Genomic DNA, 25,830 nt, shown 5'->3' with positions numbered 1-25,830 from the left:
AGAAAAATTTTCATCCAGTATTTCTTCACAATAAATGCTTGAAGTATTTAGTTCTAAGCCTAAAGAAATTAATAGGTATTGCAACAGGACACCTAGGTAGAAAAATGGCAAATAATGTTAATATATCCTTACACAAGGATGAGAAAATGTAATTTTTCCAGTTTTTTATTTATGAGTATTTTCAAAGTTTACGTGTCTGTTGTAATGTCATGGCAAACTATACTACAGTTCAGATCAGGCGTAGCTTCCAAAGACTACTGTGTTCCCACTATTCTTTTCTTAAAAGAAGAGGAAAAAGCAACAAATATTATTTCCATAGACACCCTTAACAAACAGATGACTAAAAATCTGTCCAGATAATCTGTTCCTTCCTCTTCCCTCAGAAGATAGAAACTAGCACAAAGCAGAAACGAAACTATTTGAGAAGTTTGTAGGACAGCCTATTAGAATGAAAGTAAGGTCAGAAAGAAGTGGTGGACACCAATGTTAGTTGCAGTTCTAGCACAAAGACCACAGTGTTCCTTCCAACCTGCAACAACAGAACTAAGGAAGAGGGAAAGTAGCCTCAAAACAAGAGTCCTTCTTGTTCAATATTGCCTTCTTTGTTCTCCAAATGAAGTAAGTTACTCAGCTAATACAAAAGGAAGCAGGACACAGAAAAAGAAGCTAAATTTAGAAGGGATCCCTGGTGCCAACTTTCTCTTATACTTCTGAAGAACAATCAGTTTTAGTTTGCCCTTGAAATTTCGTTGTACCTATAACATACTGGCAGGATCGAAGAGCTTAAATAATGAGATCTGCTACAGTCAGAAAGCTTATATTACCACAGGAAATGCTCCACACAACTGGGGTCGGCAGAGAAGGGCAGACTGGCTAGCTTTACTGCGCAATCCCTTCACTTCTTCTTGCGACTCTTGCAACATCCCCAGACATTCCACATTCCGCTCTTGTACATCGTGCAGCTACAAGAATATAAAAGGACACTCGTTTACTCAGCCGTGAGAACAAAAGGTGCTGGAGAAGCTAACTGCATATAAGCCAAAGAAATACTATTACCAATGGGGCATTTCTGAAATCACACATTAATCAATCACTGATATAATAAATAGAAGATGGACAAACTAGAAATTACAAAACCACCATTCTACTAATGAAATACCTATTTTAAGCATGTTGAAGCATGTTAACAGCTGCTGTCCCTTCGTTTTTTAAAAAAACTTAACTAAGGCAAAAGAAATGCTATGTAAATTATTCTAGTATCCCTCCAAAGAAGGCCAACACCCAGCACTGCCCAGGGGGGCTTTCTTTTGTCCAGTGTATTTGTTTTCTGCTGGAATAGATTTTAGGGGGACATGAGAAGCTGCCACAGAGAGGAGGAATCTATTTTGGTGAAACTGGAGATGGTATGATTGGATACAATTGTAATTTTAAAGTAATGCTTTACATTTATTTGCATGTAACATGTAAGGCTACAAACCTACAACCTGTTATGGAGATTGCTGGGGGGCCCTCTCCAGGGGGAAAAGCGCATGCGCAGTGTGGAATCTCTTGGGCTCCCAGCCAAGAAGGTCAGAAAAGACCCCCCTGAGGCTTCTGGGTTTTTTTTCTGGTAGAGTTTGCTACCGCCTTTCAGCTTAGCAGGATTCCGTCTAGTAGAGTAGAACAATAAACACCAGAGCTCAATCTTCTGGTCTCAGTGTGGTTCTTCACTCTAAATCCTGACACAACTGCTGTATGGAATATCAGGTCTGTGTGCTAGATTCATGGCATAAGGTACAAATTAGCTGCAGTCTTTTGAAGGGTTGATGCCACCTTGAGACCCTCCAAGGTCTTCTGGCCATACTTCAGGGACCACTAAAAGCCTCTCAAGGAAGTAGTCAACATAGGCATGCCATACCCTTCCGTGGCAGTGGAGCAACTCATCAGTCCTGCAGAAGCCTAGCGTTACCAACACAGTGAATTCTGCCTCAGCACAAACATATACAGAATAGCACCATGAGCCGTATGAAGTATGTTTTATGGATTCTTTATCCTTCAAATATTTCAGCCAAAATATTCTGGCAATTGGAATTAATCTAAGATATTTATACAAGGAATAAAAATTAATATGGAGTCTTTTTTAAGATTCTGTTTTTTCTTCATTTTTCAAACCAAACCAAAATAAATGGCATCCCAATCAAAGCTGTACACAAGAAAATTCTCCATCAATATTCAGCAAAAATCTACATATTCTCACATAAAATATTCCCATTTTATTCTTTTCCATATTTGTTCTCTACACCAAAAATGGGAAAATAGATGGCATCAATACCTCTGCTGTCAGCTGTTTCTGGGCATCTTTAGAAGCTTGTAGATGCAGTTTCAGTTCTTCCTTTTCAATTACATGCTGAGGGCATACAAAACATGGTTATTTAATCTTAAATGAACACTGTTGGAAGTAATAACTTATTAATGCAAGTAACTGTTTGACATTCAACATTTCCTTTCTCAGAACTCTAAGCACACATACCTCTTTGATCTTATGCTGAAGATCAACAATCTGAGATAAAAGCAATGAAATTTCCTCCTGGTAGTGAATCAGCTCTTCATCCTTCCTCATCAGCTCTTCACTCATTCTTGCAATCTGAGCATTTGTTTCCTCTAAGATATATAGCAGGATACTTGCTTAGCTGAGACAACAGCAGTGAACAACAAACTCCTTAAAGCCTTTCACACAATAAAGTTATTTTAAGCATAAGCCAGAATAACTGTGCCTGCTTGAATCTTAGATCTCAACAACTAGGATTTTCCATTAATCAAGTTTTTAAAGCCAGTGCTGCATTCTGGTTTTAATACCCTACTTAATTGCAAAGGTTGTTAACACTTCACTTGAATTTGCAATTAATAACCATATTTAAAGATTGGCAGACAAAAGGTAAGAGGAACTGAATTTGATAGGAAAAAAATATAATTTAAATCTTTAAAAACTTCAATTAATATATAAAGCTTTAAATTAGGGAACCTATTCCCTGCTAATTGTTTGAGCTACAAACCCTCACACTCAAGCAAGCATGGCCAATTATGTGGGATGGTATGAATTGCAATTCAATTATATCTGGAGGGACCCCGAAATACCTCAATTCTTTTGAAGGACCAAGTGAAGTTAAGAATGGTACAGAGCTTAAACCTGGAGGTATGAAGGTGAAATGGGTTTGTACCTAAAGATCTCTTCTCTGTGGAAGACGTGATCAGAATACTCACTGATTTCTTTAACACAGTCTGTGACCAGCTGATGCTCCTTATCTTCATATGTCATGGTTTCAGTCTTCAGGTGGCATGCCTTCAAAAACAGTTAAGAGTTCCATTAATTTTAAAATGAACACTATCTGTAAATACATTCTTTCTTCTCCATTCTCTGTGAAACAAAAAGTTCACTCTGGAGTATATTCAACGTTTGTGGTTGTTTATTCGTTTAGTCGCTTCCGACTCTTCGTGACTTCATGGACCAGCCCACGCCAGAGCTTCCTGTCGGTCGTCAACATCCCCAGCTCCCCCAGGGACGAGTCCGTCACCTCTAGAATATCATCCATCCATCTTGCCCTTGGTCGGCCCCTCTTCCTTTTGCCTTCCACTCTCCCTAGCATCAGCATCTTCTCCAGGGTGTCCTGTCTTCTCATTATGTGGCCAAAGTATTTCAGTTTGGCCTTTAATATCATTCCCTCAAGTGAGCAGTCTGGCTTTATTTCCTGGAGGATGGACTGGTTTGATCTTCTTGCAGTCCAAGGCACTCTCAGAATTTTCCTCCAACACCACAGTTCAAAAGCATCGATCTTCCTTCGCTCAGCCTTCCTTATGGTCCAGTTCTCGCAGCCATATGTTACTACAGGGAACACCATTGCTTTAACTATGCGGGCCTTTGTTGTCAGTGTGATGTCTCTGCTCTTAACTATTTTATCGAGATTTGTCATTGCTCTTCTCCCAAGGATTAAGCGTCTTCTGATTTCCTGACTGCAGTCAGCATCTGCAGTAATCTTTGCACCTAGGAATACAAAGTCTTTCACTGCTTCTACATTTTCTCCCTCTATTTGCCAGTTATCAATCAAGCTGCTTGCCATAATCTTGGTTTTTTTGAGGTTTAGCTGCAAGCCAGCTTTTGCACTTTCTTCTTTCACCTTCATCATAAGGCTCCTCAGTTCCTCTTCACTTTCAGCCATCAAAGTGGTATCATCTGCATATCTGAGATTGTTAATGTTTCTTCCAGAGATTTTAACTCCAGCCTTGGATTCCTCAAGACCAGCTTGTCGCATGATGTGTTCTGCATACAAGTTGAATAGGTAGGGTGAGAGTATACAGCCCTGCTGTACTCCTTTCCCAATCTTAAACCAGTCCGTTGTTCCGTGGTCTGTTCTTACTGTTGCTACTTGGTCGTTATACAGATTCTTCAGGAGGCATACAAGATGACTTGGTATCCCCATACCACTAAGAACTTGCCACAATTTGTTATGGTCCACACAGTCAAAGGCTTTAGAATAGTGAATAAAACAGAAATAGATGTTTTTCTGAAACTCCCTGGCTTTTTCCATTATCCAGCGGATATTGGCAATTTGGTCTCTAGTTCCTCTGCCTTTTCTAAACCCAGCCTGTACATCTGGCAATTCTCGCTCCATGAACTGCTGAAGTCTACCTTGCAGGATCTTGAGCATTACCTTACTGGCATGTGAAATGAGTGCCACTGTTCGATAGTTTGAACATTCTTTAGTGTTTCCCTTTTTTGGTATGGGGATATAAGTTGATTTTTTCCAATCTGATGGCCATTCTTGTGTTTTCCAAATTTGCTGGCATATAGCATGCATTACCTTGACAGCATCATCTTGCAAGATTTTGAACAGTTCAGCTGGGATGCCGTCTTCTCCTGCTGCCTTGTTAGTTGAGCTCATCCTCTGTTCCTCCCCAGTAGCATTTTGACCATCTTCCGACCTGGGGGTCTCATCTTCCGATGGTATACCGACATATCTCTGGTTGTACTGATCCATTGAGTTTTCACGGCAAGAATACTGGGGTGGGTTGCCATTGCCTTTCCCAGGGATCGCATTTAGTCTGACCTCTCTGTCATGACCTTCCCGTCTTGGGTGGCCCTTCACGGTTTAGCTCATGGCATCATTGAGGTGCTCAAGCTCCAGCACCACGACAAGGTAACGATCCTTTGCGGAGATATTCAACGTTAGGAAAGTACTTATAATCCTGCCCCAACATTTGTTTCAAAAGGACCTCCAACACTCTTGGCAAATTTGAGATTTGATTCTAAGGGAGGAAGGAACATGTTCCACTAATGGATGTCAGTTCTTCAGTGCATGAACACCACTGGATGTAACCCTATATTAGAATTACAAATATGATCATCCATTATGCCACTTGTTTCAGTTTAAATTCATATCTGAAAACTTAAGATTTGCAGAGATCAAATATGTAATTAGACAAGTGTGTAGAACAAATAATTCCAAAAGTAAAAGATCTGAGTTCAGTGCAAATGGTATAGAAGAATCTGCTTGTCTGAAATCACCAATATCAATTAGGAGCATCAAAACTTTCCCAGTTAAGTACCCCAAAATGTATGTTATTTCATTCACTGGATCCCATCGCATCAACAGCTACCAGACTTGTAAATCAATAAGGCAAGAGTAGCTGCCAGACTTCTGAATCCACAAAGCAAGGACTTTTGGGGATAAAGGGGGTCCTGAAGCCCACTCATTCTTTGAGTCATCCTGGAACTGGACTTGGTGGTTTCCATCTCTCTAGCTAATGCCTGGCAGCCTGGTTGAGAAGGAAAGTGGGGATGAGTTTGTGTGTGTGTGTGTGTGTGTGTGTGTGTGTGTGTGAGAGAGAGAGAGAGAGAGAGAGAGAGAGAGAGAGAGAGAGAGAGAGAGCAAATCTATATTGTAACCACTTTGCCCACCACTTTAAATTTATTGGGTCTCCGTGTATTCTAAAAGAACCTGAAGTGCCTCAGTGTTCGGTTGAAAGTGATTTGCCTCAGTGTTCAGTTGAAAGCTCCTAATTATTTCCTGGATGTTGACCAGGGCTATGCGCCTTGTCTGCTCTAGCCGCGCCTATCTGGAAAACCCAGGTAGAAAGCAAGGGGGGCTTACATGATTCATGTGCCTCAACAGGCTGTGGGTGCATTGAGTGAGTGACCATAAACCAAACCTGGAAGCATGTGTAACAAGACACTTTATGGCCTTGAGATACACAGAGAAGTGGGGTATGTACGCGGACAAATGGGGTTAACACCACTACAAATATCTCTAGTAGAGTTATTCCACAGATTTATATAAAGAAATTACAATCTTGCTAATTTTACTTTCAATTCCTTTTCTAATGACCCCAAATAAAAGAGTTCACCTTTTTCACAGCAGCCACACTACAGAAAATTTTTCACTGAAGCATCCACTGTCAGCTTACATCCCTCTTCTGGTCAGTTACTGTCATCTCAGATCTTAGCATGCGTGTAAAGTTACAATTGCTTTGGGGGCACCTGTATCTAAGTTGCATTCTAATGTCCATTTATTCAATTTGGAAATATCCTTTGAGAGCTCTTTACTGTCTTTTTTTGGTAGAACAATCCTACTCATCCCTTACTTCACAAGCATGATCTTAGCCGTGTTAATATATCCTTCTTTTAATGCTTGGATTCATATTCAATTAATAATATTCAGTTAGTAATATTCAATAGCAATGAGAATGTAAGTTACCTTTGTTCGAAGTAATAGGTTTTCTTCTTCCAGTTCCCTGAGTTTATCGTGCAAGGTATCCAACTGTAGGAAACCTTGTGACAAGTTGAAGGACTCATTGAAGCGAAGTGGTGTCGAACAGCTAGAGTCAGTCTCACTTTCTTCAGAAGCAATGGATACCACACGAAGCAGTTCATCTTTTTTTGTTAGCTCATGCTGTAGCTGGTGAATCTGATTTTAAAGGGCTTTTGTTTACTAAACATAGACATTTTCTCAAAACATTGCAATTTACTCTAGTGGATCAACAGACAAGTTAAAATAAAATTCTACTGCTATCTCCACCCCCCCCTCATATTTATTGATTTATTAAATTTATACACTGCCCATCTCACCATATAAGTGACTCTAGGCAGCTTACGGATAAGAAGAGAATAAATTATTAGGCTATGCTAATAATTAGGATACGATAAAGTCCCACCTGCTTTTTAAAAAATGGTATTAAATATGGATCCCCTCCAAAATTACAATTTTTATAAGAAGGCTTAGAAATATTCATGGAAAATGTCTTTGCTTATTCCATTTTCCAAGGATTATATTTTCTTTCCTGGACTGTCTAATTATCCAAAATACAATAATGTGAAAACAGATCAATTTTCCTTGGCAGAAGTACCTTGGGGGGAGGCTTAAAAGCCAATCGCTCTAAGTCTAAAGAAATATTTATCAGCCCATCATCTACACTGGTTTTTTTTTAATTATAGGAAGATAAAGAGCTGTTTCCCACATTCATCAAACAAGAGACTTCTTTATTCACAATGCAATATATCTACACATGGTCCAGCTGCTTCCTATAAGTAGTGACATTAAAATGCATTACATCCATAGGTAAATTGTATTTATTTCGTTCATATCTCAATGTTCTTCCCTGGGACCTAAAATAAAGTGATCATCCATCTAACCATTATCCAAACCTAGACTTCACTTAAGTTGCTGAATCAAATACTTTCAAATATGTTCTGGGATTCTTGGTTTTTTTAACCTTTTCCTATTTTAAGATAGAAGAACCATGGAAATTGGGAATGTCATACATATAACTACATACATACAAATATTAGACTCAAATTTTATTCTCTTTACATGGATTGTAATTCCTATTTCGTACACACAGCTTAATCTCTGATTAGGATGCAGCATACATAAAGAACAGTTTGAAAAATGGTGCAAAAAATAAGCATACAAGTAAGAGTTCAGCTGAAATATTCATCTCTTCATAATACATACAGGCTTCCACATTTGAAACAAATGAAGTAGCCCTCAAAATTCTTGTACCTTTCTTCATTAAACAAAGACTAACTTGAAAAATCCTAGGAAAGAAAGCTTCCATTCTCAGATCAAAAGGATGAAAGTTTCCATCTGATTTCCCATCAGCAGCTTTCATAATTAATATGGCTTCAACAGATGGTTACACAATACATTAGCTCTTAAAATCCTCAAAGCTTAAAACTGCTGTCTTACTTTGTCAAAGGCTTGGCCCATTTGTTCCTCCAGAACGTCATTTTGCTCAGTTAGGATATGGTTTCGTCTAAGTAGGGCTTGTCCAATTCGTGCTGCTAATTCTAGGTCTCGATCTTTCTGCTCAGAAAAAATAAACAGCATTATTTCTTTCCTCAAGGATTTATTCAAACGTTAGCATTTTCTTCATTTGTGCATATAAAATATTTTGTTTAATGTAAAGTTTCTCTTTATGTCTTAAGAGACATAAAGACTTAAACACATCAAAGTGAAGAAAGGAAAAAATAGGCATTGCAAGTCTTTGTTATAGCCAATATATTAGATAAAAATCTAATGTAAAAAATATGCAAATCCTGACTTAAGATAAAAATAGTATCTTTAACAAGGCTAGTTTCCCTGAAAATTTTCAGGCATCACTTGATGACATAACAACTATTGTAGGGCTCTTCCTAAATGTTCACAATAGACTCAAGTTCAATATTAGAGGAATAGTTAAATGTTGGATTTAAAGAGTGGTTTCCATTTCCTCACTTTTGTACCTAGGAAACCATTGTTACTCACCAAGTTCAATGTTCTACCATCATTGTTTGGAGGAATGGTTGCTAACATTCCATCAGGATTATTTATGTCCATGTTCAGATGGGACAGTGGAAAAATTTTGTGCATCTTGTTTCACTGCCTCTTGAATCATCCTGGGCATTCTTTTAACTAGCCAGTTGGGACAGACTGGAGAGGAGAATGTATTCTTTTTATTAGAGGATCAGATTTAAGTTGGATGGGTTAGCTAATTACTGTTGCCTAGAGGGCTAATTAGGTACTTCATTTCATTTTATGATTTTTTAAAAAAGACATTCGTGCCTTCAAGGCTGTTTTGATTCCTGGCATCTCCTTAAATTTGATATTATTATTATTACTATTTTATATATTTTTTTCCATGAATTTTAGGGTAAGCCTTCACAAGAAGACTTACAATAAAAATGTTAAAACAAAACCAAAATAAATATTATGAGAAATTGCTTTGTCTACAAAACTGACACAATGAAAGAGATCCCTGAAACACCCTACAGTGAAGGGTAAATGTACAATACTAACCATGTCTTCTCTCACAGATTATAGTCTTCTTTAAAAAGATCCTTCTGGATATTTAAAATGTTTGTGTTCCTTCTTAGAATTATATATATTCATATTCTCGGATACAATCTCAGTTTTTATCCTTTATTCTTTCCTTTATTTAGTTTTCCTTTATTAGTTCTCTTGTTTTTGGCGTATTTTTAAACAATTGTACATACGTTGGGGTTTGGGTTTTGTTTTGCAAAAAAAAATTAAAAAATAAGATTAATAAAAAAACTGACAGAACAAAACCACTTTAAAGATTGCTAAAGGATACAAAAGAATGTCAGAGGAAGTTCGTGGCAGAGAGATTGCCATATTTACAAAGTCTTCAGTGGAGACTGCCATGGGAAAAGGCTTTGTCTCTGGTAGCGTTCAGTCTAAATGATGAGTATATCAGAAAATGCTTATTTAAATAAACTGGTACCTGATTATTCAGAATTTTAAATTTTATTTTATTTTATTTTAAATGTCCCAAGAATTAAATATGTAATATAGCCAAGTTCTTTTCTACTAAGACTGATTTACCAATTGAGATCCTAAGTCGCTAAATTTTTCTAGTCACTAAAGTCATGTGCTATGAATGCAAGGCCCAGCTATAGTCCAACGTCCACCCAGAAGTGTGCAAAACTTTTTGAATCTGAACCATTCTAAGTGCAGAACACTTTATTCTGTGCCCCTGATTGTAGTGCAAAGCAGCTATTTTAAGTGTGAAATAGATTTGTTCTAATATTTTGGAAGCATCTTGAGCTTGAAGTTTTTGCAAATCTCTACAACCTAAATATATTTCAACCCAAAATTGAATATCCCTATCAAGATCAGCAGTTTTTCTGATTAAAAGTATGTTCATTTAGTAAATGGAAAAGCCAGAGGAAGAGCGAGAACCAAAAGAATGGAGATCCACCACCACCTCAATTTCACTTTTTCCCCCAGGGAACCCAGGTTTAAAAAAAAAAGCTTCACTTGTTTACTTTATTTGAATTAAGTTATCTGGCCTAATTTACTACCACCAAACCTGCCACCACTGTCTCCCTAGAAGTAGCCACTGAAGAGAGGAGACAAGAGTTTTGAATCGACTGTAAAGTAGTGGCACCTCAGGAAAAACACAGGACCTTTTTCAGATACTTGGCATTTAAAAACAGGCAGAAATCAAAGCCAACATACAAGCCATTACTATCCAACACACCTCTGAACCAGCCCTTTAGAAACAACTAGAATCACCTGTAGCACAAGCACAAGTCATCAAGTTCCTTTCTTGAGATCTCCGGTCTTCAACTTCCAACCTCTTAGCCTGAGTTCTGTGGTGCCTTAGGTATACCTGTTCCCCAAGGTAAGAAGTTCCACCGAAACCCAGCAGTTAAGCTGCCACCCCTTGTTACTGGGAAGACACCCCTCCCCACTTTACTTAGAATCTGGATCAAGCATAACAGGAGATTCCCCTTCCCCACAGCTAAACTTTTACATAACTGGCTCCAGTTTTCCCTTGTAAATGGGTTTACCATGTCCAAGCTATTTCTGAATATGTAGCCATTGTTCTAGTACAAACCTGACACTGGAGTCAAAGAATAAAGAATTGTAATCAAGAAAATAAAGTCTTGGAAAATAAGATAGATATGCCAAGTCACAGGAGGCCTAGTTATACATACCAATGCTAGCAATCATTAACTTACAACCCCACAAAGGAAGAAACAATTGGAGGAACAGAGGATGGAAGCACAATAAAGCTACTAAGCAAAGCAACACTGAAAAGAATAAAATAACTGTCAGCCTTGCAAGGTAGTCCAGACAAGAAGTACACCCAGGAGTACTAGTTTTATCTTTATTTGGAGGTTACATTTACAGAATCTTGCAAGCCTGAAAGTACATCACTCCCCTCTTGCCTTTATAGTCCAAGAAACTAGGGAGGGTCCCTTCTGAGATCTTGGCCATGTTCCCATTCCTTCTGTGGACTCAGCTGCCTCTTTTCTGACTGTTGCCTAGTTTGTGGCTCTTCCTCCTGTCTCCCAAGGTCATTCCCACATACCATTACAATAACCCTGGTGTTTCTAGCTATACTTTTCTTGCTGATTTCATCTTAGTGGCTCCTGTTCTCCTAGGGCTTTTGGGCAAAGAGTCTGAGTCCAAGGCCCAGTCAGGAAAAAAATGGCTCTACAGTCTTTGCTGCTGCCAGGATTTAGACTGGGGAAAAAGGAAACTTTGAGCCCTTTCTCCCAGCCTGGATCCTACTCCTCTGCCTATTACTTAGAAGAAGACAGTTACTTTATAAATGTGTTGACATACTGGAGTTGCTGTCTAGCTCAGACTTCTAGATCTATTGTATCACCAATATCTACCAAATCTTTGAGCCCTTCTTTGATATAATGGGACTTAATTCCCCTGTCTATCTTCCAAACTAAAATTATCAAAGAAGCAGTGTTGCCCAGCAATATCTTCACTACTTATTCCAGCAGTAACATTTTGTATGAGATTCTACTATATTTTTAGCTACTGTAAGTTTGAACTACCTGAATCAGAGAAAGACTATGGCTTTGGAACTTGAACACCCTAACAATAATGCTACTAAAATGTCTACCCTTAAAATTATCTATTGCTTTCTAAAATTTAAATTATTTCCAATTGCTAAAGCTATTTTTAACCAGAAAACAGCAAGGTCAAACATTTAATTGGACTGTAAAATAATGCTTTTTCTGATTTGAATTAGTAAGCTGTTTTTAGAACAAAAAAAATTAAATAGTAAATTTGTATTTATTACATGCTTTCACTTACAGCAGTTCTAAATTGTTGTCTTGACAACTTATACATAAAATTCAAATTCAAATGTAAAATCAAAGGAGCATAAAACAACAAATTTATAAATAACTTCAGAATCAAAACAAATGGAAAGACAATTTTACCTCAGCCAACAGATGAGTGATTACTTCTATATCATTGCAATTTTTTGACACATGCTCTCCTCTATCTGCACCAACAACTGAAAAACAAAACAACTCCTTAGTGTGATTTAAACAAATAAAAATAATATAGTCCCAAGAATAACATACTTGAGAATATACTAAAAAAATGTGAGGATTAGTGGTTAAAGAACAAGAATAGGAAAAAAGATATTTAGACTTTGTTGCATCACACTTTTGTGGAATACAGTCTAATTAAAAATTTAAGAAAAAAAACAGAAGAATAAAGCAAGCAAGCAAGATTTTAAAGTAATGATAAAAAAGCAATCTCGTCATGCAAGATTTGAGGACAGAAGAAACTTAATCTGTGCATTTTTGTGAGATCCAGCCAAGGAGAAAGGGGGAATTTCAATAAGAGCTAGTTGTGAAGAACAAATAAAAGCAGGAGAGGAAGGAGAAAACATTTAAGTGTTACAAATCTGTATAGATGTGAATTAGAGTCTATAGTAACAATGTACATTTTGGTATATAAAGGTCTGCATGTTCATGTTATAATTATTATCTTTACTGGATAATTTGATTCAATACCATAAGGGCAATCTTCACGTAGAAGCAGGACACTTCTTTGCAAAAGGATGCTACATGGAAGAAAACCTCTACTTTTACTACTGTAATCTGAAATCTTGTAGACGTAGGTGCTATTTTGAGAGAGTGTTATAAGAGAGGGCAGCTTGCCTATTCACAAATTATTCCTGACCATCTCTTCTAATTCTCCAGGATATTGTCCACTACTTCAGCTTACCTCTACTTTTTTTCTGAGGACACTTCCAGAACAAGGACCTGGAAGAAAATGCCTACCATGTTTAATTTCTGAGAATATCAATGGTATTATTTGGGGCCAGAAATGTTCTTGTAAATGCACTCAATCCCAGATAAATTCTTCAGTCCTACAATCCTGTGCAAGTCAACATGAAACTGTATCTCTAGGTCAGAGTAGTGAAAATGATGTGGAAGTATCCTGAGTAAAAATTATGCTGGAAAGTGATGCCTTGCAATTTACCAACATTCAATCCTCATAGTCATTAAGTGAATTTACAAAATTTGAAACTGGATTGGTAAACCCTGAGAGTTCTGTGGGCACATTAATGCCCACGGAGAACATGTTGCCTAGAATAGAATACATGTATGTAATATCTAGCTAGCACAGCCAAGTTGGCAGATGTAAAGACATCAGGACAGAGAGCAGCATGGTTACTTCCTGCCATCACCTCTGAAGTTCTCTACACTGAGGCCATACTGCATGGAAAGTCTTTATTTCTCACCAAATAGAACAGAAAAGCTAGTGAGTGTACAGATGATTAAATCTTAGCTCAAAAACAGATGAAATAGGAAATTATTTGGGAAATGTATGCACATACATAGTTTTAAAACACATGTCAGTTTCAGTGATTTCTGGTGTATAAATAAGGCAACACAGCAAATATGAAACAGCAGAAACAATAGCAATAGCAAGAAAATGTCAAGATCACTGCACTGTAAAAGGAATGCAATACTTGAGGCTTTTTTAATCTCTTCACTACTGTATAACACAGCAGTATTCATCTGTCATGTTTTGTAAAAAACATGGCAAACATCAATGCACACACACACCTCAAATTTCTGGATATTTATGACTTTTATATTAAGTTCTTCTGAAGAGTATGTATCATCAACTGTTTGTGTTCACCTTTCATCTACTACGCAGAGAAAAGTGGAGGGCAACCCTTTCTCTCCCTCCATCATCAATTTGTTAAGGGAGTAAGCAAGCAATACATTCTCATTGAAAAAATATTTGGTAGAGTGTATGCAAGAGAGCCAGTTTGATCTAGTGGTTAAGGCACCAGGCTGGGAACCTGGAGACCACGAGTTCTAGTCCCACCTTAGGCACAAAGCCAGCTGGGTGACCTTGGGCCAGCCCTTCTCCCTCAGTCCTAGGAAGCAGCCAAGGGCAAACCACTTCTGAAATCTTGTCAAGAAAATTGCAGGGACTAGTCAAGGTAGTTGCTAAGAGTCAAAATGTGACTTGAAGGCAGACACACACAAAAGGAGTGCATGCAAAGGTTGTCATAGTAGGTGGCAGCACCTGGCTGTCCTTGGCTGATCTCAGTAAGAATCTGAGGGATTAGTACTTGGATGGAAGACCACTAACAAATCCCAGGGCTAGTTTGAGAAGATGAAAAAAAAATATCCTAAAGGAAAGCAATGGGAAACCCATTTCTGTATTATTGCTAAGAAAAATCCCAGGTTGGTGCAGTTGCCAGAAGTCTTGGTTTTTTAAATTTAGGCAAAGACTAAACGAAGTAGCAAAAGCAATGCAGAGAATGGCTTTTGGATTTTTTTCTCCAAATCCTTAACAATAACTCTGTTCTGGGTCATGTGACTAAGGAGAAGGAGCGAGGGGTTTAGAATGGAAAAGTCAGCAAAAGTCTGAATCTATGCCTCTCCCGTAGGGATGCACTGGTGAAATTTTTTTTCTTCGCTGTTTCTAGCTGAAACCTATCCATTTTCAAACTCAGTCTTTCTGTTGCTCGGTTCCCCACTCCACCCCCACAACACCTAATTTAGTCCAGTTTTCTTTAAATGTTGGTGTTACCCTGCTGAAGGGCAAATAGATAGATGGGCAGGTGGACACAGTCCCAATCTCCTTTACTGTACATAATTTCCAAAATTCCACTGAGTTGGAAAGAATAAAAATGTAGGTGAGGCACAGTTTATCACTCTATGCAGCAACGCCCTTTGTTCCACACAGAACAGGAAATACCCGTATGACAAATCTTTTCTGTGGATCTATTTATGATCGAATGATTTACAGTTTATTGGAGAAGAAGACAGATCCCAGTTATCAAACTACCCATTTTTATTAAGAGGAAAGGACAAAAGCCTGCTCAGCTTAGCCAATAAGATCAATATATAAATACTAGAGAGAGAGAGAGGAGAACCCAAGTTATCATTTTACTTTAGTATATAGAAATACCAAAAATCCAGTGAGAAAAATATCCAAATTCAAATTGCACAAGTACTAACAGAAGAGTTCCTTCCACTTTCAGAAGTAAGTCAGAATCACTGAAGATTTCTGCACCATAAACTAGAGGCTCTTCTTTACAGATGGAAGGAGGAGCCCTTTTTAATACATTTTCTTCCTCCTTGCAGCAACTCCTCTTCCAAATGGTCCCCCAAACTTCTGGGAGACATTTTTAGTGGCAATGGATGTAGAGAAAATAATGGGAAAGGGGGTAATCAGTGAAAATAGTTTCTTCTCTTACCATCTCTTGCCTATGGGAAGTTTGAAGTATTCTACTTTACACAACTCTGTATTCAGCTGTGGACTGCAGTTTTTCCTTACAATATAACAGAGAAAGGCCTTAGCTTTTGAAGAAGCAGCTGAATCTAAGGACTTTCTGATTTGTAACTCAGGCAGCTAACAAACATCAAAACTCCAACCATCAACTATAACCTTATAAAAATGTATAGGTGTTATAAAGCTCTCAGATTTTCTGGAAAATCTAGTCAAAATATAATGTATATATGGTAATGTTTATGTGCCCACTTACCTTGTAAGGTGAAACCCATAAGTAGCTCTTCATTTTGGTTCACGTCCATGTTATCTCGGGCGATATCCAACTGACAACTTATGTACAGGGAGCAGTTTAGAAGAATTACACCCACACTGAGGTTATGCCTGGCCCATACCTTTTGTTCTGCGGCACATACACTGCTGAACTTGCAAGCAACCCTCCTTAATATTTACTCAGCTATCAAATAAAGATTCCTGCAAGCCGAAGTGCCATAAAATAGGAGGAGCTACACTGCAACATTGGCTATTGCAGCTCTGAATGAAGAAGTCAACTAGGTTCCTAGTTCTGGAATTACAAAGGGTATTAAATGTGGAATATTGCAATCATATTAGGAGTTTAGCTTCACTGAAGAATCAATTCTTCTACTGTAAGTGTAAGCACACCAATGTAATACAAGATTAGAGGTGTACAATATTTCAATCTGAAGGGGGAAAGGTGCTTTGTATCTGGCATGGGCATGATTGCTGTATTTGCCAGCAGCTCCTTAAAGAAGCTGCACTGATTTTATTTAGTCAATAATGAATTTCACTTTTATTTACTAGGTGGACTGAAAGCTGGATTGATCAATATGTTATTCATCAGCTTTGGAGTGAAAGTTCAATCCTAAAGATAGAAAGCTGAACACACCCACAATCCATATAGCTGATCACAGATAATATAAAGTTGCATAAGCCAATATTTAACCAACAGGTACACTGTTTCTGAGTTACAGATGGTACAAAGAGATTTTAACAGTCTTATTTTGTGTGTCTTGACATAAGCTAATGTCACTGTCTTATATATAAGCTGCAATCCATGCCATCTTAACAACTGTGTTCACTGTGATTATTCCCACGTTCTTCAACAGTGCATTTGCCAACAGCAAGAGTCCATAGGACGTTACACTGTTTTTTAAATTTTATTAGAAATATATATCCTGATCCAAGCCTGGTTCTTTATACCAATATTGGAAAATATACAATTCTCCAAATCAGGAGGCACTTCTGCCCTTTTGCAGGTTGACTGAATCTTTAATGTTTAGATTTGTATTGAGATACTTACTCATATAATGGAGTGCCTCCTCAGCAAGGACAGGAGAAGAAATTTCAGGGACATGACTGTGAGAGCTTTTTGACTGGATCCAGTCATCGTTTACAGGAAGATATAAGGAATCCACGTGTAATTTGTACTGAGGCAGCTGTTCTTCTAGCATGCTCACTAGCTCTACTTCAGGAAGATCTTCATTAGGGCAAACATCTGAAGATATAGGCAGACATCATACTAGATCAACTTTGAAAGAAAACCATTATTTTCTTTGCTAAATAAATGGTTTTTAGCACTCAAAATGAGTAATGTTATTCATTCTGACTTGAACTAAGGCTAGTGAGAAATGTTTACCTCTACTGGAAACCAATTATCCCTATCTCAAAGAAGCTATGGTTTTTCATCTACTGCACTGATTTTAACATGGATTTCTCTCTTACTCCAGCTTTTAAGTTATTAGTATTTCAATTTGTCCTTCATTCCGAAAGGCAGCATGTTTTAGATGTTTAATATCCTTTTCTCTTTCCCTCTCCCCAACTTTTTTTCTAATTTTTATATGATCTGCCTGCTCAAGCATTTTGTGAAAGTTTGCATGCCGTTTTATCAACCTCGAGTTTGGCCTCATAAAGGTATTGCCTCAGTGTAAATTTGAGACAGTTCTAAAGTTCAAAATAAACTGCTAAAGACTACAGCCTTGAAGCATTTATAATTTCCAAAACATCTACCAGCACCTTTTAATTAACTCATCAGCTTACCAGTGATGCTCTCTGAATCTCTGTGGTTGAAATTCATGAGGGTTGCTTTAGGCTTCAATTATTCGAAAACCACATCCTCTTTCCATTTTATGTCTTGGTTCTTCTCATTTGAGTTGAGAGATGGTTTGGCATAAAACTAGGGCAAGCAACAGCCATTAACCTATTGCTGGCATTATGTTCAGCTTATGCCAACTAGATAGACAGGAGGATAACTTAGGCCCAAGGAGGACACATTTGAAGCTTCCAGATTCACTGCCCTTACATCACAATCTTGCCTAGATCATTCACCATCCTGGGAAAAAAAGAGAGGAAAACAATGGTTAAAATCCAATTTCAGACATCAATCTTAAACAGTTCTTCTCGCTCTAGTGTCCAACCTTCAAAACTTATCATATACATTTTAAAAGTATTTAAAACAACAGCATTTTCCCACGGGAAGGATTCTTGCTGTTATTAAGGTTCCTAATACCTAAAAAGCAGTTAAGAAGCAATTTCCAAAAGTGATTAAGAATGGTAGTATGCAAATCCGATGTCCTTTTTAAAGGCACTGAACCGTGGTTTGGGCTATGATGGCATCCCCTTGTCTCCCAGCGCTCTCAATCTGCCAGAGATTGCTATTCTGCAGTCTCCTCACAAGGAGCAGCTGTCTGAAGCATTTGTGGGTGATCCCAGTCCTCTCCTTGTCCAGAGAGGAATTGCATTCCACCGTGGTTGTCAGCTCCGCTGTCTTCAGTTTGCCATTTCTTCACTGGAAGTCCTACCCTTTGCCATTCTCAATGAACACCTAGCACACCTTTCTTTTTTCCTTTTCTTTTGAACATATCTGCAGAGTTCCACTGTTGTTCTTAGCATACTTCTCTAACATTTGTTCATTCTGAGTTGTAGTTTTTCTGACACCATCTCTACAAATCCAAGGTACCTATTCTTCCTCATTTCATCAACTTCCATGTGTATCATTTTCTATTTTCAGATTTTCATTAAACTTTTTATGTGGGCTTTTCCTTACTGGAATAGTATGCAATCAGTCTTTTAGTATCTCTTTTTTAAAAGAAACTAACTTGGGCCACTTTTTCTGTTAGCTTCTCCTGTGATGGAACCCTACTTACGATTATTCTAAGTTTATTAATTAGCTATTTTCTTGCATTTGACTACACCTAGCTTTAGTTTCTCTTAATCTTAAGGGGAAAAAATTGTACCTTGTTTGATTCTCTCCCATACAAAGAGTTGCTTCATTTGTCAGTTCCTGTTAGTATTTTCATATTTTTATTTAGAATGTGCTTGAATGTAAGCACAGTACAAGCAAACAATTTCAGAACAGTATCAATAGTTTAACAATATAACAATCAATTTAAAACATGATCTAAGTCCAGTACTACCATAATTTAAATCACTGTTGTAGTGCCTCCTTTGTTTTGTTAAACAAATCTGAATCCTCTCTTTTGAGCTGAAATGTGGCTACCACTATTCACTTTCCAGTCCTTTAATATTTTTTCTTCAAGCACTTGCTGCAATTATATGCAAAGCTGTTTTTGCTCAGGGACTCAAACATGTTTTCAGCATTGCAGATCATGGTTGCAGTCTTATCCATTCATATTTTTTTTTCCTTACAACACCGTCAGTAAAAAAAATCCAACACCAATCATTTTATTTGTCTTACTCTTTTCTCCAGTTCTCAAGCTAGCTGAATAAACACTATCAATTTACAGAGGAACTCCCCCATCGGTCACCAAACCCTTGTTATCTGCTGCTAGTCACTCACTCCCTGGAAACTAGCTGCTTTTGGTTTAACATTTTCAGGCCTTTATCTGCCTAGGTCCTGAACAAGGATTCAGTTTGTCAACTCACATATTCCACTTTGTATTGTAAATGTAATTGAGAAACCTTTTTTCTAACTTTTCATTGTACAGTATTTATTTAACACATGCCTATCCAACACATCTTTGTAAACTCAGTGTTATACTACATGTTACAGAATAGTTCTGATAGGCAGAGACTTCTGAATCATGCATTTCACATTCACCTCCCCAGGTTTTTGTTTTTTAACTTCTGAACTTCCATGTCATTCACAATGTTAGAGGCCTGAATATGTGTAGTAAGTGGAAGCAAGTTCTCAATGAACTTAAACCAGGCACTGAATTGCTGATTAAAATTAATTCCTTATAAAACAAGACACTCCACTTGTAAAATTAATTGATTCCTCTCTGTATAACCATTCTCTACCTTTTACTCACCTACACACAAAACACATTCACACACACAAAAACACTCAAGTATCCATACATACAGACATTCCCTTTCCTCTTTCCAGTAGTATAAGAAAAAAGAAAAAAGAAAAGATGGATATATGGGTAAGAGGAAGGCATAACTGCATAACAATAACAAAAAGTAAAAAAGGAGAACCAAAGAAGAGGAAAATGAAGCAAGGAGAAAAGGACAAGGAAGAAAAAGAGAATTCTGGTTTAGGAATTACAAAAAAAGGGTTAAAATTCACCAAACAAGTAACTTTTTATAGTGTCTACATCCCTATCGCCCACCCCTTTGTTTGTTTTCAAAGGTATCTTCTGCCGAAGATGGAAGACTATTCGGGGACAAAACTCTTATCTTCCTATATGATAAAGTAGGCAACACTGGCTTCAGTGACAATACTGTATAATATTACAATATTGCATTTTTAGTTTTTTGGCAGAATTAAAAATAAACAGACAAATTCGATTTATCCAAAAGGGCTTCTAGGCAGTAAATTCAACTCAAACTTTTGCTATTTGGTCCTGATGATACTGTTGCTTCTGCAGTTCTGCTGTAGCTGGAGGTTTTAGAGGAATCAGCTGCCTCTCCTAAGCCATTAAACTTTTTTGTTTGTTTTTTTATAGAAAGTGAAATTAATTTCCTGGGATCTTCAAATGAAGTTAACACAATTAAAATTGTAAATGCCAGACACATCAAAACATGTTTAATAATGGTTAGTTCTAATCCCTTTACTATTGGCAAAGCAATTCAGGAGCTGTAACACTAATTCATATGTCTATATTTGTTCTGTTACTGTCACATTTTGGGTTTAGAACAACAGGATTCTTAATTTGACCCTGTGTACATTTGTTTTTCTTGGCTATATCCCTAGTAACTGCAATCTATCAAGATATTAAGAATTGTGTAGTTTCATGCGTTGGAGCTTGCTAAAGGAATAATTACATAATATTGAAAACAGAAATTTACACCTGATTTGCAAGAATAAATTGTTGGTATGTATAGCTTGTCAACATTTGAATGGGGTTGACAAAAGGATAAAGAAGGCTTTCAAATTTTTGGGAATTGCCCGGTTCATAAAGTAATTTTCCAGGTTTCTTTCCTTTTTATAATTATTGTTATTAATTATAAGATGGAAAGATGGACTACCAAAAGATCTTGGGCCTAACTGGAACATCATAGCGAAAGACTGAATCTATATACTACTAAAACTCTAATTGTGTTTATCTGTTTGTACCCTCAAGTTAGCCCAAATAATGCATTATACTGCAATGACTTTGAATCAAGGTACCTAAAATCCACTGAATTAATGCGTAAAAAATCTGGGACCCATTACTCCCATGGAACTGAAACTACCACGATGTTCACAAGTTTTATTAGCAAAAATATAGCCATTGCAGCGTCTGCATGGTCACAATTTCAATGCTCCCTGCCAGCTTCTTGCAAGCAAAGTCAATGGGGAAAATGGGAAGAAGTCAGAAGTTGCTCCCACTCCCACTGCTTTTTTGCCTGCCCATGGTTTATCTGTTTAGGTAAGTAAATAATGACTTACTATTGAAGTTTGTTTGCCACTACAATTATTTTTCTATTTATGATATATACTCTTAGAGTTGTGCCAATCATGGCAAAACTGCGGGAAGGAAGGCTCAGATGGTGTGGACATGTCATATGCAGCAAAGAAGACTTGGTGGCAAGAACAGCCATGCGCCTGGACCCTGGTGGCCGGCGGCCCCTTGGTAGACCCAAGAAACGGTGGATGGACCGCGTTAAGGAGGACATGGAATGTGTGAACGCCACCCCTGAAGATACCTTGGACCGAGCCAAATGGAGATGGATATGCCGACAAGCGGACCCTGCCATAGCGTGGGAAAAACGCTAAGAAGAAGTTCACTCTTATTAGATGATCATGGGACTGTCTAGCATTGGAGTAAAAAAAAATATACGGTCAGCCTAAAATTTAATATTCATTCTGGTCACATCACACTGCACTACCTTTCTCTCAAAGGATGACCCAACAGGTCACAGGGGTGTCTAGTAAAATATAAATATCTATTGAAGTTGCTTTGGTTATCAACACTATCCAGATGAATACAATTATAAAGTGATAAAATGAAAGTGATTCTGATTATTATATAATTATATTATATTAATTTAAATATTCAGTTCTCTTCCCTCTCCTATTTTATCTACGTGAAACCTCTGGGTGAGATCATCCGTCACCATGGGATGGGGTATCATTAATATGCTGATGATACTCAATTGTATATCTCCATCCCGGGTGAGGTAAATGATGCGGTGGCTGCCCTTTCTCAGTGCCTGGGAGCTGTAGGAATCTGGAGTTGAACCCTGGTAAGAGAGAGTGGCTGTGGGTTGATGGCGCCTCTGCTTCTGGGAAATTGTCATTTTTAGTTCTGGATGGGGTTGCACTACCCCATTCAGACCCAGTGCATAACTTGGGGGTTCTCCTGGGCTCACGACTCCTGCTCGAAGAGCAGATGGCAGTCATGGCCAGGAGGGCCTTGGCTCAGCTTCAGGTTGTGCGCCAGTTACGCCTGTTCCTGAAGCGAGAAGCCCTCCGAACAGTCACTCATACCCTGGTCATCTCCCATATAGACTACAGCAATGTGCTCTACATGGGGCTACTTGAAGAGTATCCAGAAGCTTCAGCTGGTCTAGAATGCAGCCACACGGGCTATTCTTGGTGCCCCTAGATCGGCACATATAACACCTTTGCTGCGCAAGCTGCACTGGGTGCCAGTTTGCTTCCGGGTCCAATTCAAGGTGTTGGTTATGACCTTTAAAGCCCTACATGGCATGGGGCCAGGTTACCTGAGGGACCATCTCATCCCCTTAACATCGACCCCTCCCACCTGGTCATGCAGAGAGGGCATGCTGCGAACCCCACTGGTAAGGGAATTCCACCTGGCAGGGTCCAGGAGGTGTGCCTTCTCTGCAGTGGCACCCGCCCTTTGGAACATTCTGCCCCCGGAGATAAGGCAGGCCCCTTCGCTCCCGGACTTCCAGAAGAACTTGAAAACCTGGTTCTGCCATCTTGCCTGGGATGGGAGAGGCAACAGCTCTTCTTGGGGGTGGCTAGCACCATAGATCTCTCCCCACCGAATAAGAGCTTCACTCCTTGGCTTTGGTATCTAGTTTATTCTTATTTATTGGTTTATATATTGTAATTTATATTTTATGATTTTAATTCTGATTTTATGGTAAACCGTCCAGAGTCCCCCTCTCTTAGGGGAGATGGGCAGTAATAGAAGTTTGAAAAATAAATAAATAAAATTATGAGATTATAGTATTGTTAATATTGTTGTATGAATGCATACTGTTTCCTCCATTAATCAGCTTAGTATAATGTAAATAATAATTACACATAAATAAAACTGTCACAAGCTGAAGAAATAGCGAAGAGCTACTGATATGTTTTAAATGTCATCAAACCTATTTAATAGTACACAACAAGTTAACAGATACTTCTAAATTTGTTGCACATGATTGCTTTGTCTTTCAATTATTTTGTTGTTGTTGTTATTAGGTGCCTTCGAGTCAGTCTTCCTGGCAACTGCCTGGACTAGCCCCTGCAGTTTTCTTGGCAAGATTTCAGAAGTGGTTTGCCCTTGCCTCCTTCCTAGGGCTGAGAGTGTGTGACTAGCCCAAGGTCCCCCAGCTGGCTTTGTGCCTAAGGTGGGACTAGAACTCATGGTTTCCTGGTTTCTAGCCTGATGCCTTAACTACTATACCAAACTGGCTCTGTATTCAGACATGAATACATGTCTGAAAATACAGTAACAAAGAAATAGGCATGGCAAACTGTTCCAATTTCATTTTAAAATAAAAGTAATATATGGAATCCTAGGATTGTGCAGCACTTTGGATGTAATCTCCAAAAGTTCCCTTGGAGCACACGGGAGTGTGACTGTACAGTGGCACCTTTTAGAGATCTAATCCCAAGTGTTTCACGGCCATGCTGTATGACATTGTTTAAAATAATCAATATATAGGTTGGTTCACACTAAGCAATGGTCTGCTCAAGCACCTTTACTGAATAAAATACAGTTGGTTAAACTGTATAAACCACATTAGGTCTTACCACAATGGATGAATCCAATCAGTCTAAACTGCAATCTTTACAGTCTTAAACTAGCTCACAAGGAAGTAAGTTCTAGTTTGAGCTTACCCAGTTTGACTTACATTATGGTAAATATAGACAAGCTTTTCTCAACATTTGGTAAAACAAGTGCATGTAACGAACAGACTGACAAATATTATGTACGTGCTTCATTGTACTTCACAAAATACTTGCTGAATATTATGCACCGCTGTTATTTTAAAACTATCTCTATTATACAAAGCCTATTTTTAGTCACTCTCAAGTTCCTCAGTGTGTGCCAGCCGAAGATGAACTGATAAACTCACTTGTTCTTGTTGTTTGCTTTTATTTTACAGTTTTAATTTTATATTATGGAAGTTATATGCATTTGCATTGTAATTTCATTGAATGGTTGATTGCCATATGTTTATTATTAAGTGCCAACAGGCTGCAGTGAGGAGTGGCTATAAAACTAATAACTCAATACATGTGTTTTAATAAATGCATCTCTGGTACTTAAAATCAATCTGATTATGTGGAGTCCTTGGTGCTCTCTGAGCCTTCTTGTTTTCTTGCAGACGTTTCATTGCCAGCCTAGGCAACATTTTCAATGTTCTCTTTGATTGGTACCACAGTCTGATTGTTATCCACAGACATGGGTGCCCTCCCTGATTGCCTGCCACTACAGGCAACACCACCAGCTCCTGAGCTCATACTGATCACTCTTTATCGCTTGACTACGGATTCCAGTGATGTCACTCCCCAAAAGAGAAAGAGCCTATTGTTATAATTTCCTTAAATAATGGTGGGAGGGAGAAATGGACACCCGCTAATCTGTGACCGTCCTAGGCAAGACGTCAATGACAAGAGTATCAACACCATCAGCAGCTGCTTCGTGCTTCTTGTTTATAGAGCACTCTTACAAAATGTGCAAACCGCAGTTGCACACGGAACAGTCATCTCTTTTTCCAACTTTGCTTTTGTTTCTTTTTTTAACAACCCACCCCGTGTTTCGCCACTGGATATTTCTCGTTACGGCTACAAGAGAAAAGAGAAGCGCCTGCCCAGGAGATGGAAGTTGCAGGTGAAATGGCAAGGCTGGGAGGCAGGGGTGAAAATCAGGGGACAGAGACCTTTTCCAGAGGGACGTGAGGAGCTGGCAAAACAGGAAGAAGGGAAGGAGGGAAGAGTGTGAGGATGCAATTGTCACGCTTGGCTGGGAGAAGCCCTACTGTCTGGAGGGATACAGGTCAGATTTTCTAATCTCTTGGACTTAAAGCATCTCGCGGTCGTCCAGCTTTTTGGAGCCCAGATCTAATGCTGAAAGACCTACTACAGTACTACATTTTTGATCCAGTGCTTCTTAAGATAACACTCATCTAACATGGAACTGGGGGAAGGGACGAGGGAACTGACTGCAGAAATGGAGGAAAAGAAAGGACAGAAGACAGCAGAGGGCGGGTGCACAAAACCAGGGAAAATGCGGAGCCATTATCCCGGCTCCCCTCATTTGCTCCTTACCCGTTCCTGGATTTGGCTCTTTTCCACCTGGGCGCTTCCAGCTGCCTCCATACCAGCTACGCGCTGCACCCACCACTCTTCGCGCAAGAGCCTCCCCGGCTCCCTCTTTTGGAGCACCGGACGGAGTCAGGCAATGTGGGAGGGGTGGGGAAAGAGGAGGCGGTCACGCTGGGCTACAAGATGGCGGCCCCCGAAAGGAGGTCGAGCCGCCCCGCCTCCTCCCGTTTTACGAGATAGCTGTCCCGTAAGGAGCCCACCAGGAAGCTTCTTTCATCCGTTGGTTTTGAAACTACGGTTCCCATCGTGCAACAGTGGGGCGGGAACGGCTCCTTCCATTCCTCCTCCCCCTTGGAAACT

At 38.7% G+C, this 25,830-nt stretch overlaps 1 protein-coding gene across 4 annotated transcripts in view; it reads right to left on the bottom strand.

Annotated features, from left to right (window-relative positions):
- TRAK2 (trafficking kinesin protein 2) overlaps nt 1–25,667 on the bottom strand; it is a 35,971-nt gene extending 10,304 nt beyond the window's left edge. The window contains exons 1-10 of one of the 4 annotated variants that reach the window (XM_063317992.1): nt 25,474–25,667; nt 17,610–17,901; nt 16,873–17,067; nt 12,221–12,297; nt 8,220–8,336; nt 6,729–6,938; nt 3,241–3,319; nt 2,510–2,640; nt 2,312–2,386; nt 825–962 (exon numbers count right to left, since the gene is read on the bottom strand). In XM_063317992.1, coding sequence (XP_063174062.1) covers nt 825–962; nt 2,312–2,386; nt 2,510–2,640; nt 3,241–3,319; nt 6,729–6,938; nt 8,220–8,336; nt 12,221–12,297; nt 16,873–17,067; nt 17,610–17,646 — 1,059 coding nt within the window. In that variant the 5' untranslated portion in view covers nt 17,647–17,901; nt 25,474–25,667. Of the gene's footprint in view, nt 1–824; nt 963–2,311; nt 2,387–2,509; nt 2,641–3,240; nt 3,320–6,728; nt 6,939–8,219; nt 8,337–9,308; nt 9,329–12,220; nt 12,298–15,807; nt 15,949–16,872; nt 17,068–17,609; nt 17,902–25,473 lie in introns of those variants that run through there. The other 3 variants (XM_063317993.1, XM_063317995.1, XM_063317994.1) reach the window with 3 other exon arrangements.
- Nucleotides 25,668–25,830: the final 163 nt, after the last annotated feature.

This window comes from Candoia aspera, chromosome 1 (assembly GCF_035149785.1).
Source record: "Candoia aspera isolate rCanAsp1 chromosome 1, rCanAsp1.hap2, whole genome shotgun sequence".
NCBI lineage: Eukaryota > Metazoa > Chordata > Lepidosauria > Squamata > Boidae > Candoia > Candoia aspera.
The sequence above is the reverse complement of the archived record's forward strand: the minus strand, read 5'-3'. Positions and strand labels throughout refer to the sequence as shown.